This window comes from Ursus americanus, chromosome 33 (assembly GCF_024610735.1).
Source record: "Ursus americanus isolate L20-20 chromosome 33, mUrsAme1.1.p, whole genome shotgun sequence".
Classification (NCBI taxonomy): domain Eukaryota; kingdom Metazoa; phylum Chordata; class Mammalia; order Carnivora; family Ursidae; genus Ursus; species Ursus americanus.
In genome coordinates this window covers 22,598,418-22,613,543 of record NC_142159.1, presented here as the reverse complement: position 1 = coordinate 22,613,543, position 15,126 = coordinate 22,598,418, and the positions used below count along the sequence as shown (strand labels likewise).

Genomic DNA, 15,126 nt, shown 5'->3' with positions numbered 1-15,126 from the left:
ATTCTTATTTTCCCCTTTTGTTACTATCTATACTGTTCTGGACTTTAAAAAATTTTAGTAGAGCTTGGGGTCCCTGGGTGGCTCAGTTGGTTGAGTGTCCAACTCTTGGTTTCAGCTCTGGGTCATGGTCTCAGGGTCTTGGGATCAAGCCCCGCGTGGGGCTTAGTGCTCAGCATGGAGTCCGCTTGTCCCTCTCCCTCTACTCTTCCCCTCACCCTCCCCCTGCCACTCACACTCCCCCTGCCACTCACACACACTGTCCCTAAAATGAATAAATAAATAAAATCTTTAAAAAAAGTTTTAGTAGATCTCGGAGATCTTTCTTAATATATAGAAAGCTAGCTTGTTCTTTTGTTGTTGTTATAGCTGCATAGAATCCCATCACATGGATGTACCATAATTTATTTTTTCAGTCCTCTGTTGCTGGGCACTTGTGTTGTTTCCAAATTCTTGCTATTACTAATGATGCAGCAGTGAATGCCTTTGTACATATGTAATTTTTTCCCCTGGCAGCTATACCAAATAAACACCCAAAAATGAAATTACACGGTCAGGGTAAATGCATGTGTAATTGATGGACAACGTCAACTTGATCTCTATAAAGGGAGGTACTAATTTTCATTTCCTACTGGCAATATGTGATATTTTTGCCACCCTAAGATTTGATAAGGCCCCGCTTTCTTTTCTTTTCTTTTCTTTTCTTTTCTTTTCTTTTCTTTTCTTTTCTTTTTTAAGATTTTATTTATTTATTTACTTCACAGAGAGAGAGAGAGAGGGCACACAAGCAGGGGGGAGTGGCAGGCAGTGGGAGAGGGAGAAGCAGACTCCTCCGCCGAGCAAGGAGCCAGATGCAGGAATCAATCCCAGGACCCTGGGATCGTGACCTGAGCCGAAGGCAGATGCTTGATGGACTGAGCCACCCAAGCTCCTCAGGCCCTGTTTTCTAATTAACAATCAAAGATGTTTTGAGGGGCGCCTGGGTGCCTCAGTCGTTAAACATCTGCCTTCGGCTCAGGTCATGATCCCAGGGTCCTGGGATCGAGCCGTGCATCGGGCTCCCTGCTCGGCGGGAAGCCTGCTTCTCCCTCTCCCACTCCCCCTGCTTGTGCTCCTTCTCTCGCTGTCTCTCTCTCTGTCAAATAAATAAATAAAATCTTTTTTTAAAAAAGATGTTTTGATAGCAATAGTAATCAATGCATTTGTAGGTCTCTTTTCAGTTTACAAAAAACTTTCTTATGTTAAATAATAGCTAATATTTACTGAGCACTTACAAAGTGGGATTATAAAGTTTTGGTTAAAAGCAATTTGGAGGGGCGCCTGGGTGGCTCAGTCATTAGGCGTCTGCCTTCAGCTCAGGGCATGATCCTGGCGTTCTGGGATTGATTCCCGCATCAGGCTCCTCTGCTGGAAGCCTGCCTCTTCCTCTCCCACTCCCCCTGCTTGTGTTCCCTCTCTCGCTGGCTGTCTCTCTCTCTGTCAAATAAATAAATAAATAAATCTTAAAAAAAAAAAAAAGCAAATTGGAGTCTAATAAATCTGAAACTTGGCTCCAACACTTACTAGCTGTGTGACCAGGTACTTAATCTCTTTGTACGTATTTCTTTATCATAAAACTGAAAGGATTATAATGTGCTTACCTCCGTAGGCAGTGCTGTGGGGTTAAATGCTAATACACATAAAGTACCTACAACACTCTATGATACATGTGAGGAGTCAATAAATGATATCACTTATTCCTGAACATTTCTATGAGACACATTGTATTGTTCCCAATTTATACTTGAGAAAATGGACATAGAGAGGGATTGGGTCATAGAATTGGTCAGTGACAGAGCCAGGATTTTGAAATATCTGCTTCTTCCTCTTGTCCAGTTTGGCAGCATAGAACACTGGGTTTGGCCAGCTTTGCAAGTGTGTGCTAGGTGGTAGAGTTGTAAATGTTTAACAACCAGCTAGTCAATAAGGGAGGGGGCTGTATGTGTGTACAGAGCTGGCTTCATGGCTGTAAGAGGTCGTATTGCTCTGTCTTGAAATTCTTAATGATTTTTGAACAGGGGCTGCACATTTTTATTTGCATCAAAATTATGTAGTCTGTCCAATGTACGTATATGTGTATTATAACTTTCACCACGTAAAGGAGGTATAGCATATAACTTATAAATAATAATAAAATGCACAGTGCTTTTTATTGCAAATTCCCCACGGCAAATCGATTCTAACAGTATGCTTTTTTTGGGGGTACTGTATAGCCTCTCTAGGTTGCAACTGACCAATGAGTTTAGTTCTGATATGAATGTTGGTTGGTATTTTCTTTTATGTTAACTTGTAAGAGGAAAGTGAACCGATGTAGAGATACTTTGAAACTTCACAAGTTTGTCAATGACATGAAGGGCTTCTTTGCTGCATTGGATAATGATTTTTCAATACTGGAAGAATACGTCCTCAAATTCCTATTGCTATTCACAACGTAACAGCTACAGAGTTGACACACTTTTAAGTTTACTCTGCATTGTTAACTTATCTCTGTCACTTCTTAAGTTCAGGTGACCAACAAAACAACTAACAAGCATCTGCTGATCTGTGTGGTTTAAATACTCGCACTATGGCAAATTTCAAGCTACCAGCGGATGTCGCTGAATGAAAAGCTGGGAAGAGATGAGCATATCATATTTCCACAAACGCAGATACAACAGACATAAACAATCTGAAGTACATAAATGATAAAATGGAGTGAAATAATTAGGAAGTAACGAGTTTTGTCCCCTTTGTTTTTAATAGAATTAATCTCATAAGTTTGTAAAATTTAATTTTTAATAATGGCTGTGCTTGAAGACCAGCTCAGAAAATTCTTAAAAAATTAACAATTGGCTCCCTCCAGCAGGAACAAGTTACAGATACGGACCGTAAGCTTCTAGAAGGCAGGCAGTGAAGACACAGAGCCGGCCACGTAGTAGAGTGGGGAGGAGGGCGGTTATTTGCACGAGTAAGTGAGTAACCTAGACTATGGATAAAGACGCAGGCAGGACAGTATATGGCAAATGGTAACTGCACAACAAAAGGGGGGAATTATTGCTGTTGTGATTATTACTAGAGCTAATAATTTCTTGGACTTCATTTCCCATTTCAGAGCTTCGTTTCCCATTTAAAAAGTGGGAGGTAATTATACCTTTCTCATCGCCTTCAATGTGCTCCCTGATTTTTGCCCCTTTTGTTCACTGCTGCCTGCAATATAGTAAGTGCTCAGTAAATGCTTGTTGAGTGAAAAAATGAATGAGTCCTATTTTGGTGAGTGGAAGCTCTCGGTAGGTCGTAAAGCGACACGCAATCGGGGTCGTCCTTGTGATACAAAGTGAGGCTGAGGGTCTGGGGGCAGCTGCGGGGTTCGGATTCTCCGCGAGAGAAGGGCTGGACCTCTGGGTCTCCGCCGGCCCCGCCCCCAGGCCAGGGCCCCGCCCTCAGCCCCTCGGGCCCCGCCCCCGCTCCGGCCCGGCCCACGTCGTCTGCCCCTGTTTCCGGGCGGGCCTCGGGAGGCGGGCGCACAAGATGGCGGCCCCGGTACCCAGGGGTGTGCGGTCGCAGCTCGGTCTTGGGCTCTAGCCCGGGACTGAGGTCCAGAGACAGGCTTTGCCCGGGTGACAGGAGGTCCGGGCGGTGCCTCCGGGCCTCGTGGGCTGCCAGGTCCGCTCAGTGCTACCCCCGGGGCCCGCCGCCTCCCCAGCCCTGCCCCGGGGCGGAACCCGAGGAAGGTCAGGTCTTGCCGGCCCACCCCGCACCCCGTGGCTGTTCCGTGGGTGTTCACTATAGACTTTGACTTCAGCCACGTGTAGCTTCCATGGCGGCCTCACAGGTTCCGGGGGAGATTAACATACAGGCGGGAGAGACGGCTAAGTCCGGGGACAGGGACCTGCTGGGGAACGACTGTCCGGATCAGGACAGGCTTCCCCAACGCTCCTGGAGGCAGAAGTGCGCCTCCTACGTGCTGGCCCTGCGGCCCTGGAGCTTCAGTGCTTCGCTCACTCCGGTGGCCCTGGGCAGTGCCCTGGCCTACAGATCCCAGGGCGTCCTGGATCCCAGGCTGCTGGTGGGTTGTGCCGTAGCTGTCCTGGCCGTGCACGGGGCTGGCAATTTGGTCAACACTTACTATGACTTTTCCAAGGGCATTGACCACAAAAAGAGTGATGACAGGACCCTGGTGGACCGAATCTTGGAGCCCCAGGATGTTGTCCGGTTTGGAGTCTTCCTCTACACTTTGGGCTGTGTCTGTGCCGCTTGTCTCTACTGCCTGTCTCCTCTGAAACTGGAGCACTTGGCTCTCATCTACTTTGGAGGCCTGTCTGGCTCCTTTCTCTACACAGGAGGTAAGAGTTGGCCTGTTTGCTGGCTGCATGTACTAGAAACTCCTGCTTCGCATAGGAGTTACAGGGCTGGAGAAGAGGTTTTCCGTCAAAGGTTTTTTTTTGAGTTAGGCCGTTTACGTGGAATCTGTAATGTGTGGGTCATGTGGATTTTTTGAGAACAGCAGTGACTTGAGAAGACCCTGGCTTGGTTTATGGATGTTAGGAATCACATATGTGGACGTTTTTCCATCTAGTTTCCTTTCGTTGGTCGTATCTTATAACACCACCATTTCAAATTTTAGTGGGATTAAATTTGAAGAGCTCAGCATTAGACAGCTAATTACTTTCAGCTAGTTTGCTGTGTGACTCCTTGCAACAGCTTATTAAGGTAGCGATGGGTGGGGGTGGGGTGGAGGTGGGGGTGGTGGCCAAGTCCTACTTATTGAGCACCTATTATGTGCCAGGCACTGTTCTGTGTGAACACAGCGTCACAGATCCTGAGCAGGGGCTCTTGTGGAAGTTATTTTATAGATCTCGAGGAGAGGGAGAAAGTAAAAGGAGTAAATTCTATTCAGGATGACCAACGTCCTGTTTTGCTCAGGACTTAAGACAGTTCCCAGGATGCTGGACTTTTGGTGTGGAAATCAGGAAAGTTCCTGGTAAGCCCGGATGAGTTGGGACCCTGATGATAGTATATAAAAACATGATTAGTGCTATAGGGAAAACATAAATAGAGCGAGGAAGGAGGACATAGCTGTTTGAAGAAGTTTGATCATGGTAGGCCTCCTCAAAAAGGTAATGTGAGCAAAGATAGAAGGAAGTTGGCTAAGCATGTATCTAGAGGAAGAGTGTCCGAAATCTCAGAATGGCAGTTGCCAAAGGCCTTAAGGCAGGCATGTTCCTCAAAAGTTCGAGGAACAGCATGAGTCCGGTATGTGAGTGAGGCAGAGAGTAAACAAAAGGAGTTGAAGCAAGGCAAGTAGTTGTGGGGAGGGCAGAGAAGCGCAAAAGTTATGTGGGCCTTAAGGTTTTCAAGGAATCAGTCTGGCTGCGGTATTGAGAATGGATAAAGGTGAGTGGGCAAGGACTGAAGCAGGAAGACGAGGCTATTGCGCAATCCAGGCAAGAGAGGTTTGGCGGCCTGGATCAGGGTGGTGGTGGTACAGAAGGGAAGAGGTCGTCAGATTCTGAATATATTTTGAAGGTAGACACGGTTTGCTGCTGGATGGGACGTGAGGCAGGAAAGAAACAGAGGAATTCAACATAACTCAATAGCTTTGGCCTGAGCACCTGGAATGATGGAGTTGGGGTCAAGTGAGATGGAGAAGGTCGAAGGTAGGGTTTGGGGGAGAAAATTGGGAGATTGACTTTGGACATCTTAACGCATTAGATCTCCAAGCAGAGATGTCAAATGGATGTCTGGACCTAAGCATCTGAGTTCCAGGGAGAAGCCTGAGCTGGAGATGCAGATATCTGGGGGGTCTCTGGCACCTAGATCAAGTTGTATGACTGGGTGAGATCACTGGAGAGGAGGGAGTGGTGATAGAGACACGAAGGGACCAGGACTGAGCCCTGGGGCACCCCGACATTAAGAGGGGGAGAAAAGAAGGAACAGGCGAAGGACAATGGAATGGAGCAGCCAGCTGTGAACAGCTCAGTAAAGGAACTCAGTAGAGTGCTGTGGTAGAACGCACATGGGGCAGCGGCAGAAGGATGAGGCCCTCTCTGTGAAGGCAACTCTTACGTGAAGGATAAGGAGCAAGCGACAGGGAAGAACTGGGTCTGATTCGGGTGCCGAGTGCTCCAGGGCTAGAGGAACAGCGCATGCAAATGCCCTGGAGTGGGGGAGAGCTTGGCCTGTTCTAGGATCTATGAAAGGCCAATGTGATCGAGAGAGACAAGGAAATACTGTTGGGGAGGCCGTTCAGGGCTGGATCATGTTGGTCTCACAGGGCCTCCGGCTCCGGACTCCAGCCTGAGTCCTTGGACCCCTTTCCTCTAACTCCATCCACTCCTGGGTGATTTTAGCCCATCTCATGGCTTCATGACTCTCAAATGTGTAGCTCTGGCCCAGATCTCTGCACTCAACTCCAGACTCTTACTCCTTCCTCACTAGCTTCTCCTCGAGGCCTTACAGGCATCTCAAGCCAATGTGTCAGAACCCAAAGTCCTGATCTCCGCTAAGAAACCTGCCCTACCCCAGCTTCCCCCATCTTATTCCAAGGCAACTTTCTCCTCCTAGTTTTTCAGGCTAATAGTCATGGGCATCATCCTGGACTCTCCTCCTCCTGTCTAGTCCAGCAGCAAATCCTGTTGACTCTACTTTCAAAATGCATTTGGGATCTGACCACATCCCACCACCTCCCCCCGCCCCCCCCCCCCCGCCACTATCATCTCGATTATCGTGGCAGGTTCTTTATTGATCTCTGCGCATCCACCCGTGTCCCTTTCAGGGTGCTTACAAATGAGCAGCCCGAGTAATCCTGTTAAGACATAAGGCAGCTTCATCAGTCCTTTGCTCAAAATTCTCCAGTGGCTCCCATCTTGTTCAGAGGAAAAGCCAGGGTCTTCACAGTGACCCCCAGGATGGGGCATTATCGGCTCACTCTCTCCCTTACCCCCTCCCCCTCAGCGCTGTTGCCCCCTTCTTCTTTCCTCCTGCTCACTGTGCTCCAGCCACACTGCCCTCCTGGCTGTTTCTGGTACAGCATGCTGCTGCCACACGTCCTTTGTAGCTGCTTTTCTTTGGCTTGGAATGCCCTGCCTCCTTCTATCTGCCTGATTTACTTTCTAACCCCCACCCATTTGCTCACTTGTTAGCTATTTTGTGAGGCCTCACTTTCTACCCTATTTAAAATTATAAAACAATAAAATTTTTTTGTAGCAGCTGAAAATAAAATAAAAGTGCATGTACACACGCTCTCACACACACACACCCGTGCTTTCCCCCCCAATACCTTCCCTGTTGCTCTTTTCTGCTTTATTTTCCTTCACAGCACATACTACTTCTAACGCAGTATCTAAAGTACTGACTTGGTTAATTGTCTTCCCTCTTAGACTATAAACTCCCTCGGATTAGCGATTTGGGTGTCTGTTCTTTGCTGAACCCATGGTGCCCAGAACACTGCCTGGCAGGTAGTTAGTACTTAATATTCATTGAATGAACAAATGGGGAGACACTGAAACACATCGAGCAGAGTCACAACATAAGCTGATTTATGGTTTGTTTGTTTTTTTTAAAAAAACATTGACCTTTATTGATGTAATTGGCTTACCGTGAAATGCACAGATCTCAAGTGCTACAGTTCGATGAATTGCGACAAATGCATACAGTTGTATAACCCAACCCTGTCTGATACAGAACATTTCCATCCCTCTCAAAAGCTTCCTTCCCTGTCAGTTCCCACTGTCCCCACCCCTATCCAGAGGCCACCACTGTTTGGTCTCTTTCACAGAGATTGTTTTGCCTGGTCCAGAACGTTACGTAAATGGATTCGTTCCGTATGAATTCTTGTGCCCGGTTTCTTTGGTCAGCGTGGTGGTTTTGAGATTTCATCATGTGGTGGGCATCAGTAGTTCCTTTTTATTGCTGAGTAGTATCCATTGTGCGCACAGAACCACTCTTTGTTTATCCTCTCTCCTGTCCAGCGACAGTTGCGTTGTTTCCGTATTTTGGCTGTTATGCCTGAGCACTTGCGTTGAAATCTTTCTGTGGATATCTGTTTTCATTGTTCCGGGGTGAATGCCTGGGAGTGGAATCGCTAGGTCAGAGGGTAGATGGATGTTTAACTTCATGGGAAGCTGCCAACGTGTTTTCTAAAGTGGTGGTACTAGTTTTATGTTCCCACCGGCAACGTGTAAGAGTTCCATCTACTCCACAGCCTTGCCAGCATTCTGATTTCCATTTTAACAAATTCATGCTGGCTGCTGTGCTGAGAACTCGCCCAGGGGTTTGCTGTGTTGGCTCATTTGGAAAGTGGTGTTGGGTGGGGTGGGAGTGCCCAAAAGGAGAGGTGGGCCACATTCTGAGGCAGGTGGAGCCGGTGAGCCCTGGGCCATACCCAGGAAGCAGCTCTCTCCCCGAGGGCTCTGTCATTTTCTCATGTCAGATAACCTCCGGAAGGTTACCAGACCCCTCTCAGCCCTGGAGCAGGCTTGTGGTTGGTTTCTGTGTAGGACCTGTTCAAGGTGGAGGCGTATCCTTGCAGGTACAGGTTTCTGTTCAGCTTTGCTCACATCGTTTTTTTCCAGGTAATCTAAGGAGATCCAGCCAGATGGGTAATCTAGCCAGATGTCAAGGCGAAAGAGCTCTTGTGTCTTCTTCATAGTGACAGCCCTGATGTCTGCTTGGAGAACTGGGAATGTCCGCAAAAAAGGAGGGGGCCACTGGGGGAGAAACTTGCCAGGTCCCCGCTGGGAGTATTCCTGCCTGGCACCTTCCCTGGGCGGGGGTTGTTCCCTCAATGTGTGAGATACTGCAAGAGACATTGATTTACTAATTTGTAACGGGAACCAGTGTTCTGCTTGAGAGAGCTTCCTCCTGGAGGGCATGTCCTCAGACAGCCAAATAACTTGTCACAGCACTGCTTGGAAAGTGCTGAATGACTTTGCCGAGTGTTGATGGCTGCTGGGGGCCATGGCTGTGACGCTTCCCTGGGGACACTTCATTCTAAAAAACCAAGGGTGGGTGCTTAGCACCAGAGCTCCCCGGCTAATGCTCTCGTGGTCCTCATCTTGCAGTATCTGAATGGATCAAGTGTGCTGTGTCAGTTATCTTTCAGTAAAGGTGGAAAAGAAGCAATACCGCAGAACCCCAGCTACCAGTGTGAAGGGAATCTGGAGCCCAGTCCCGTTCTTTGGCTGCCCTCGCTTTAGCTCCTCTGCACACCATGGTCGCTCATCGTTTTCGGCTGGTTGAAGTGCAGTTGATGACCCAGTGCTTTTCTTTATCTCCTGAGCCTGAGGCCACGAGTTGGAAGCTTGGTTAAACCGGGAGGTTTCCCAGGCCTCTGTAGCAGTCTGCGTGGGGCCCACCTTTCCACTGCTGCAAGTGGCCTCACTCTGAGTGGGACATTTTTCTTCACCTCGGCCCCAGATTCCAGGTGCTTGTTACTGTAGCTCTGTGTTCAGTGCAGCTTTTGTGCCACATGTTGGGGAGTGAGCTGTGAACAAACCAGACCCAAGGCCCTGCCCTCATGGAGCTTGTGGTTTGAGGGAAGGACGGAGACTGAGTAATTAGAAGCGTGATGAATTTTACAAAGCTGGAAATCTGGGTGCTCTGGGAGCATATGTATCGCAAGGGGACTGGATGTGGCCTAGGGGTTGAGGGAAGGCTGCCTTGAAGGGTCTTTAATGTCTCCAAGGGTGAGTAGGAGTTAGCCAGGCAAAGGCGGGGTGGGGTGTCTGAAGGCCCTGAGGAACCAGCAGAAGTATGAGTGGAGGAAAGGGGAGCTCAACGCGAGGCGGGTGGGAGGGAGGCGGGGCAGGCCCAGAGGTGAGCTGATGAAAGATCTGAGGACAGCCTGTGCTAAGGGTTTTCAGGTGTATGTTGGGGGACCGGCATGATCCAGTAAGTATTTCCGAAGGGCCTGTATGGCTGCCCAGGGAGATTGGATGAGGGTGGGGAGGGAGGTCCTGAGAATGGACGTCGCAGTGTTCCCCGCATAGGGTGACCATGACTCAGATTCAGGGATGGAGTGAGGTCCGGTGGAGTGAGGCATCGCTGGAGGGAACTGGGCAGGTTTGAACGAAGCGGTTTAGACAGGATTTGAAGTGGATTGGCAGTATAGAAAGAGGAGTTTGGGGTGATTTAATTGTAATTTCACGGGAACCAGAGAGGGGAAGCAGCACTGTAACTTTGCCATCTTAGCTGTTTTACTCATCACGTGGTTGGAAGTTTCTTTATGTGGAGTTTGGGCACCCTGAAATTTCACTGAGATGCCCTGGGGGTTTTCAAAAGCAGATGCCCCTAGAGGTTGTGGAAGCAGGGAGGCAGCAAAGTAAGAGACTGGGATGGGTATTCTGTGAGGGACTGACCAACAGAAGCCATGTCTCGCAGGGATCTGTGACGGGAGAAAGAAAAAAGACCCCGATTGTAAGACCTTGTGGAGCCTTCACAGGCTCTCTGGTCGAAGCGTGTGTGTAGTGGGAACCCACTGCTCTTTGTTGCAGGACTTTGCTGGGGACAGTAGGAAGGAAAACTTGGGTAGGACTCTGAAGCCTAACTGGGTGCGAAAAGATGAGTGTTCTCTGCCCCTCTGTGTCATCGGAGACAAAATCAGGTTTGCTCTGGAGGACAGGGAGCTCACTGACTGGCCATTCTCACCGTCCAAGAACTCACCGCTCCCGGCCAGCAGTAGCCTCTGGACTGGTGAACAGCCCCTCAATTTCCAGCCCTTGATCTCACACCAGCTCTCTGGGTTTTCTGGCTGTAGGAATTGGATTCAAGTACGTGGCTCTGGGAGACCTCGTCATCCTCATCACTTTTGGCCCACTGGCTGTGATGTTTGCCTACGCCGTCCAGGTGGGGTCCCTGGCCGTCTTCCCACTGGTCTACGCCATCCCTCTCGCCCTCAGCACCGAGGCCATTCTGCATTCCAACAACACCAGGGACATGGAGTCCGACAGGGCGGCCGGCATCGTCACGCTCGCCATCCTCATCGGCCCCACCCTCTCCTATGTGCTCTACAACACGTTGCTCTTCCTGCCCTACCTGGTCTTCAGCGTCCTGGCCACACACTGCAGCATCAGCCTGGCCCTCCCGCTGCTCACCATCCCCATGGCCTTCTCCCTGGAGAGGCAGTTCCGAAGCCAGACTTTCAGCAAACTGCCCCAGAGGACGGCCAAGCTCAACCTCCTGCTGGGGCTCTTCTATGTCTTTGGCATCATTCTGGCCCCCGCGGGCAGTCTGCCCAAACTGTAAGGGGACCTGGGGCTCCCCCGCCCCGCCCCCGGTCTTGGAATGTGTTTGTTGAAGGCAGAGAATCCGAGGAGGGAGCGGCCTGAGGATGGCTTCTGAACTCCCACCTTTTTTATTATTATCTCTCTAAAGATAAGGTTTTGTGTTTCTGTTACTCCGTTTTATGGTGAATCTCAAAACCACTGGTAGCAGGTGACCTGGATGCGTGGTCCTTGTTTTATTTATAACTTCCACTAGGGGGTGTTGTTAGGTCACTTTAAAGCAGATGAAAAGGCCCTAAGACTGTGAAGGAGCTGCCGGCTTGGCCTCCTGTCCTGGAAGAGCCCAAGTCACTGGGCTCCTGGTTGCCCTGCTCACTTGCCGAAAGTGTCCTCCTGGTAGCTCGGTCTCGCAGAATGCGCCCGCGATCGGTGCCAGGCCCCAGTGACCCGGGGCGCATCTGTCTCTTACCCTGAGGTCTTGGGGGCCTGAAATACACTGCTTGAGAGAGAAAGTCCCTCATTAACAGCCTACCATGGCTCCCGGCTTTTTTCCTAGGTCATGATTCGGGCACTTATGCCCTTCATCTCTCCTTCCACTTACTGTCCCAGCAGAGAGGTGGCAGATCACCCTGCAGCCAGTCGAGCTGAGGGCTGGGGAAGGGAACAGCCTGCACCCTGGAAGCAGCTGAGAAAATCACTAGAAACTGGTCATAGAAACTGGTAGGGCTGCTGTTTTCCCTTTGTAGGATCTGCTGGAATGACAGGAAGGACTCCAGCCCTTTCAGTAACTATTAGGAGCCCTGAAATAGGGATTGCAGACTCCCTAAAGCCCCCGAGGCAGCTTCTCCCCCTACCCGTCGCCTTTCCTCCTGCTCCCCTGTGCCCACCCTCTGTTTATGTCCAGTTCCCATTTCTGTGTCTCCCAGCCACGGAGCCTGACTATTTGGGTTGCAGCTTAGCTGAGTTGGGGACAGTTGTCATTTTCCACAGAGCCACAGGATGAGCAGACCAGGGACATCCGCTCATCCATGAACGAATAAGCTGATAGACACAGTCCTGACCCTGTTCAGCCAGAATGGCAGGCCCGGCCAGAGAAGGCACTGTGTCTTCCTCATTGAAGACAGACGTGCAGTATTGACCCCGCTTCTCCCAAAGGCTTCCGTTGCCTTGTGCAAAGATCATTTGTTCCTCGAATGGGGGAATTCCAATGCTGATCATAGCTGCTTCTCACTTCACTGCCTGTAAAATACAATTTCCGGGTGAGAGTCACTCAGTTGCACTTGCTCCAAGACTGAAATAGATTGAGACCATCGTCATTATACTTCTCTGTTGTGATTATAGCCTTTCTGATTGGCGTTTCAGGGTCTCGGCCACCAAAAAAGACAAGAACTAGTTCTTACCCAAATCAGGCTAATTATGATTTGGCTCCTGGAGTTAGAATTGGTCAGTTTCCTTGGAAAACAAACATATTTGGAAAATGCAAGCATTCCTCCCAAGTTAAAGGTGGTTTGTCTGCAGAGCTCCGGAATCCTCGAACGGTGGTCAGAGCCCAGTAACGAGGGAAGGAAGGACGGCCCACCTCTCCTGCCTTTCTTCCCAGCACCATTTTTGTTTTAGGCCAGGCCTGTGACATTGTGCTCATAGGGGTCCTGCCTTCAAAGCCAGCCTCTTGTGGCTCCTTTTGAGAGCAGGCCTTTCTCACACAGGGCTCCCTCCTGCAGCTCTAGGACCGCAGCTCCCTGTATCCCCAGACCAGACCCACCTTTGTAAGCACTAATGTCGGGAGGTGTCGGTTGGCCTCTGCACGCCATCAATGGTACAGATTTTAATGCATATTTTTATATATAAATGTTTCTAAAAGGCCAAATTTAGTGTCAGGTTTTATATACAGGCCACCAGAATTTGTATTACATCTGATTCAACGAAGGTCTTCTTTAGACTTGTTAATAAAAACAATGTTTATCAGTCGTCTTTGCTTTCCTCCTCCTTCTTGTCTTACTGTGAACTTGGATTCGTAAATCTCAGAAGACCAGCGCAGGAACACGGGAAGATTCGGTGGGGGTGGGGGTGCGGCACCTGGTCTTTGGTATGAATCTGGGGAGGGTTTGACCAGATTTGATGAGCCTTTAGGAAAGACAGGAGGGACTGCTTAGAGCCAGCCAGGCCGGATTAACTTCGCTCTCCCTGTCCTCAGATACTTTCGTTTTTCTCTTTTCTTGCTAGGGTCACTGTGCTGATGGATGGAGAACATGTAGGAGATAGAGTATGTTTGGGTTTCAGCGAGGCATTTGACAATATGTCCTTAGGAACAAAGCAGAGATACGCAGAACGGATACCAGTTTAGTCGGAGGACTTTGCTGGGGACTGAACAAGCTCTGGGAGAGAGCGGGCTGGTTAGGGTGTTGTGCCAATGAGTAAGGAGGCCTGTAGCAGCCCGTGGGTGCCTGGCTGGGTCCAACACCTGTTGTCCGACTAGAATTAGCCCAAATCATGGGTTTTGTAAATCTTGGAGGAAGAGCTTATAAAATGGCTGACCGTTAGGACCCTCATAAATCAAAAGTCTGCTTTGACAGGTCAAAGGAGAAATTGAGCATGGGTAAATATAAATACACTCGGGTCCCCCAGATCAACTGTGTGACGTCAGAAGTGGGAGCTCATGGTGTGGCAGCGGTAGATGTGGCAGGCATGAATTTTTCCAATGGCCCTGGGATACTGTATCATGAACCTTTATTTCTGTGAGTCCGATTTATTCTGCTCTCCAGTGGGGTGTCTGGAAATTCAACCTCAATCTCACTTCTTGGGCTCACTCCCTTCCCTCTGGATCACCCAGGACTGCCGGGTCTCCGGGGGGCAGGAGCCAGGCGTGTTGGCTGGGTCCTTGCTCGCTCACGATCTGTGAGGTTGCTTTTCTTCTGGTTTATGCTGGGGTTCGGCCCTGGGATCCACTCTTATTTCTTGGACATTGCTCTAGAAGGGTTCAAATGCCCCTGACAGCAGGTCCTCCTTGCTAAAGAGTACTATGGGCCTGCAGGGTGCTCCTTCCTTCCACCCAGTCCCCATTTGGGCCTAGTCTTGGGGAAGCACCTGTTCCCTCCATGATCTACTTCATCCACCTCCCGTATTCAAAGCATCTCCCTGCTTCCCCACCCCTTGTAGGACCTTTACACAAAATCCACTGGGGTGGGTTGGGGGAGCTCAATGCTGGCCTCTCTGGAGTGGGGCAACAAAATACATCACATGCTATTAACTCCTCTGTTAATCTTGTATCCAAACAAACACACCAAAGTCTGAGTCTGTTACCTGGCCCAAAGGTCAGTGTGAGTCTGTAATGAGTTCTGACTTCCATGAATGTTAACGGGGTCCAAGGCAGAATTAACAGGCGACCAGTGTCCAGAACAAGGAAGGCACGAATCCCGGCCATCCCTGTGTTGGGTCACACCAGGGGGGCTAGGTCCCTTTCTGACCTCCTTTCCTTTCTTAGTTTCTGTTTTTTTTCTTGAGAGTTAGTGTGGGCATGGGTCAAAAACATGCCATGGATATAGTATACTTGGATTACAGCAAGGCATTTGACAATATGGCATGAAATGAGAAATGGATGAAAATGCAGTCAGAGGAACTTTATTTCTGTGTGCGTGTGTGTGTGCACGTGCCCATGCATGTGTGTTTTCACACTGGTAACAGCTGCAGCAAAGATTTTTACATCTCTCAGGATGAGAACTGCATTTTGAAGATGTGATTCACAGACGGGTCTTTGTCAAGAAAGCAGTAGGCACACTGGTGAGGGCACTTAAAACCATGTTGGCGTGGCAAGGAGACTCAGGAGAGGGCTGTTCTGGGGAAATAAGTGTGTGTGTGTGTGTGTGTGTGTGTGTGTGTGTGTGTGTGACTT

General features: G+C 49.4%; 1 protein-coding gene across 1 annotated transcript; it reads left to right on the top strand.

Moving 5' to 3' along the window:
• Nucleotides 1-3,527: 3,527 nt before the first annotated feature.
• Nucleotides 3,528-13,205, top strand: UBIAD1 (UbiA prenyltransferase domain containing 1). Its single transcript, XM_045776871.2, has 2 exons — nt 3,528-4,358; nt 10,772-13,205. The coding sequence occupies exons 1-2, from the start codon at nt 3,833-3,835 to the stop codon at nt 11,257-11,259; spliced, it is 1,014 nt and encodes a 337-aa protein (XP_045632827.1). The 5' UTR covers nt 3,528-3,832; the 3' UTR covers nt 11,260-13,205.
• The last annotated feature ends 1,921 nt before the right edge of the window (nt 13,206-15,126 follow it).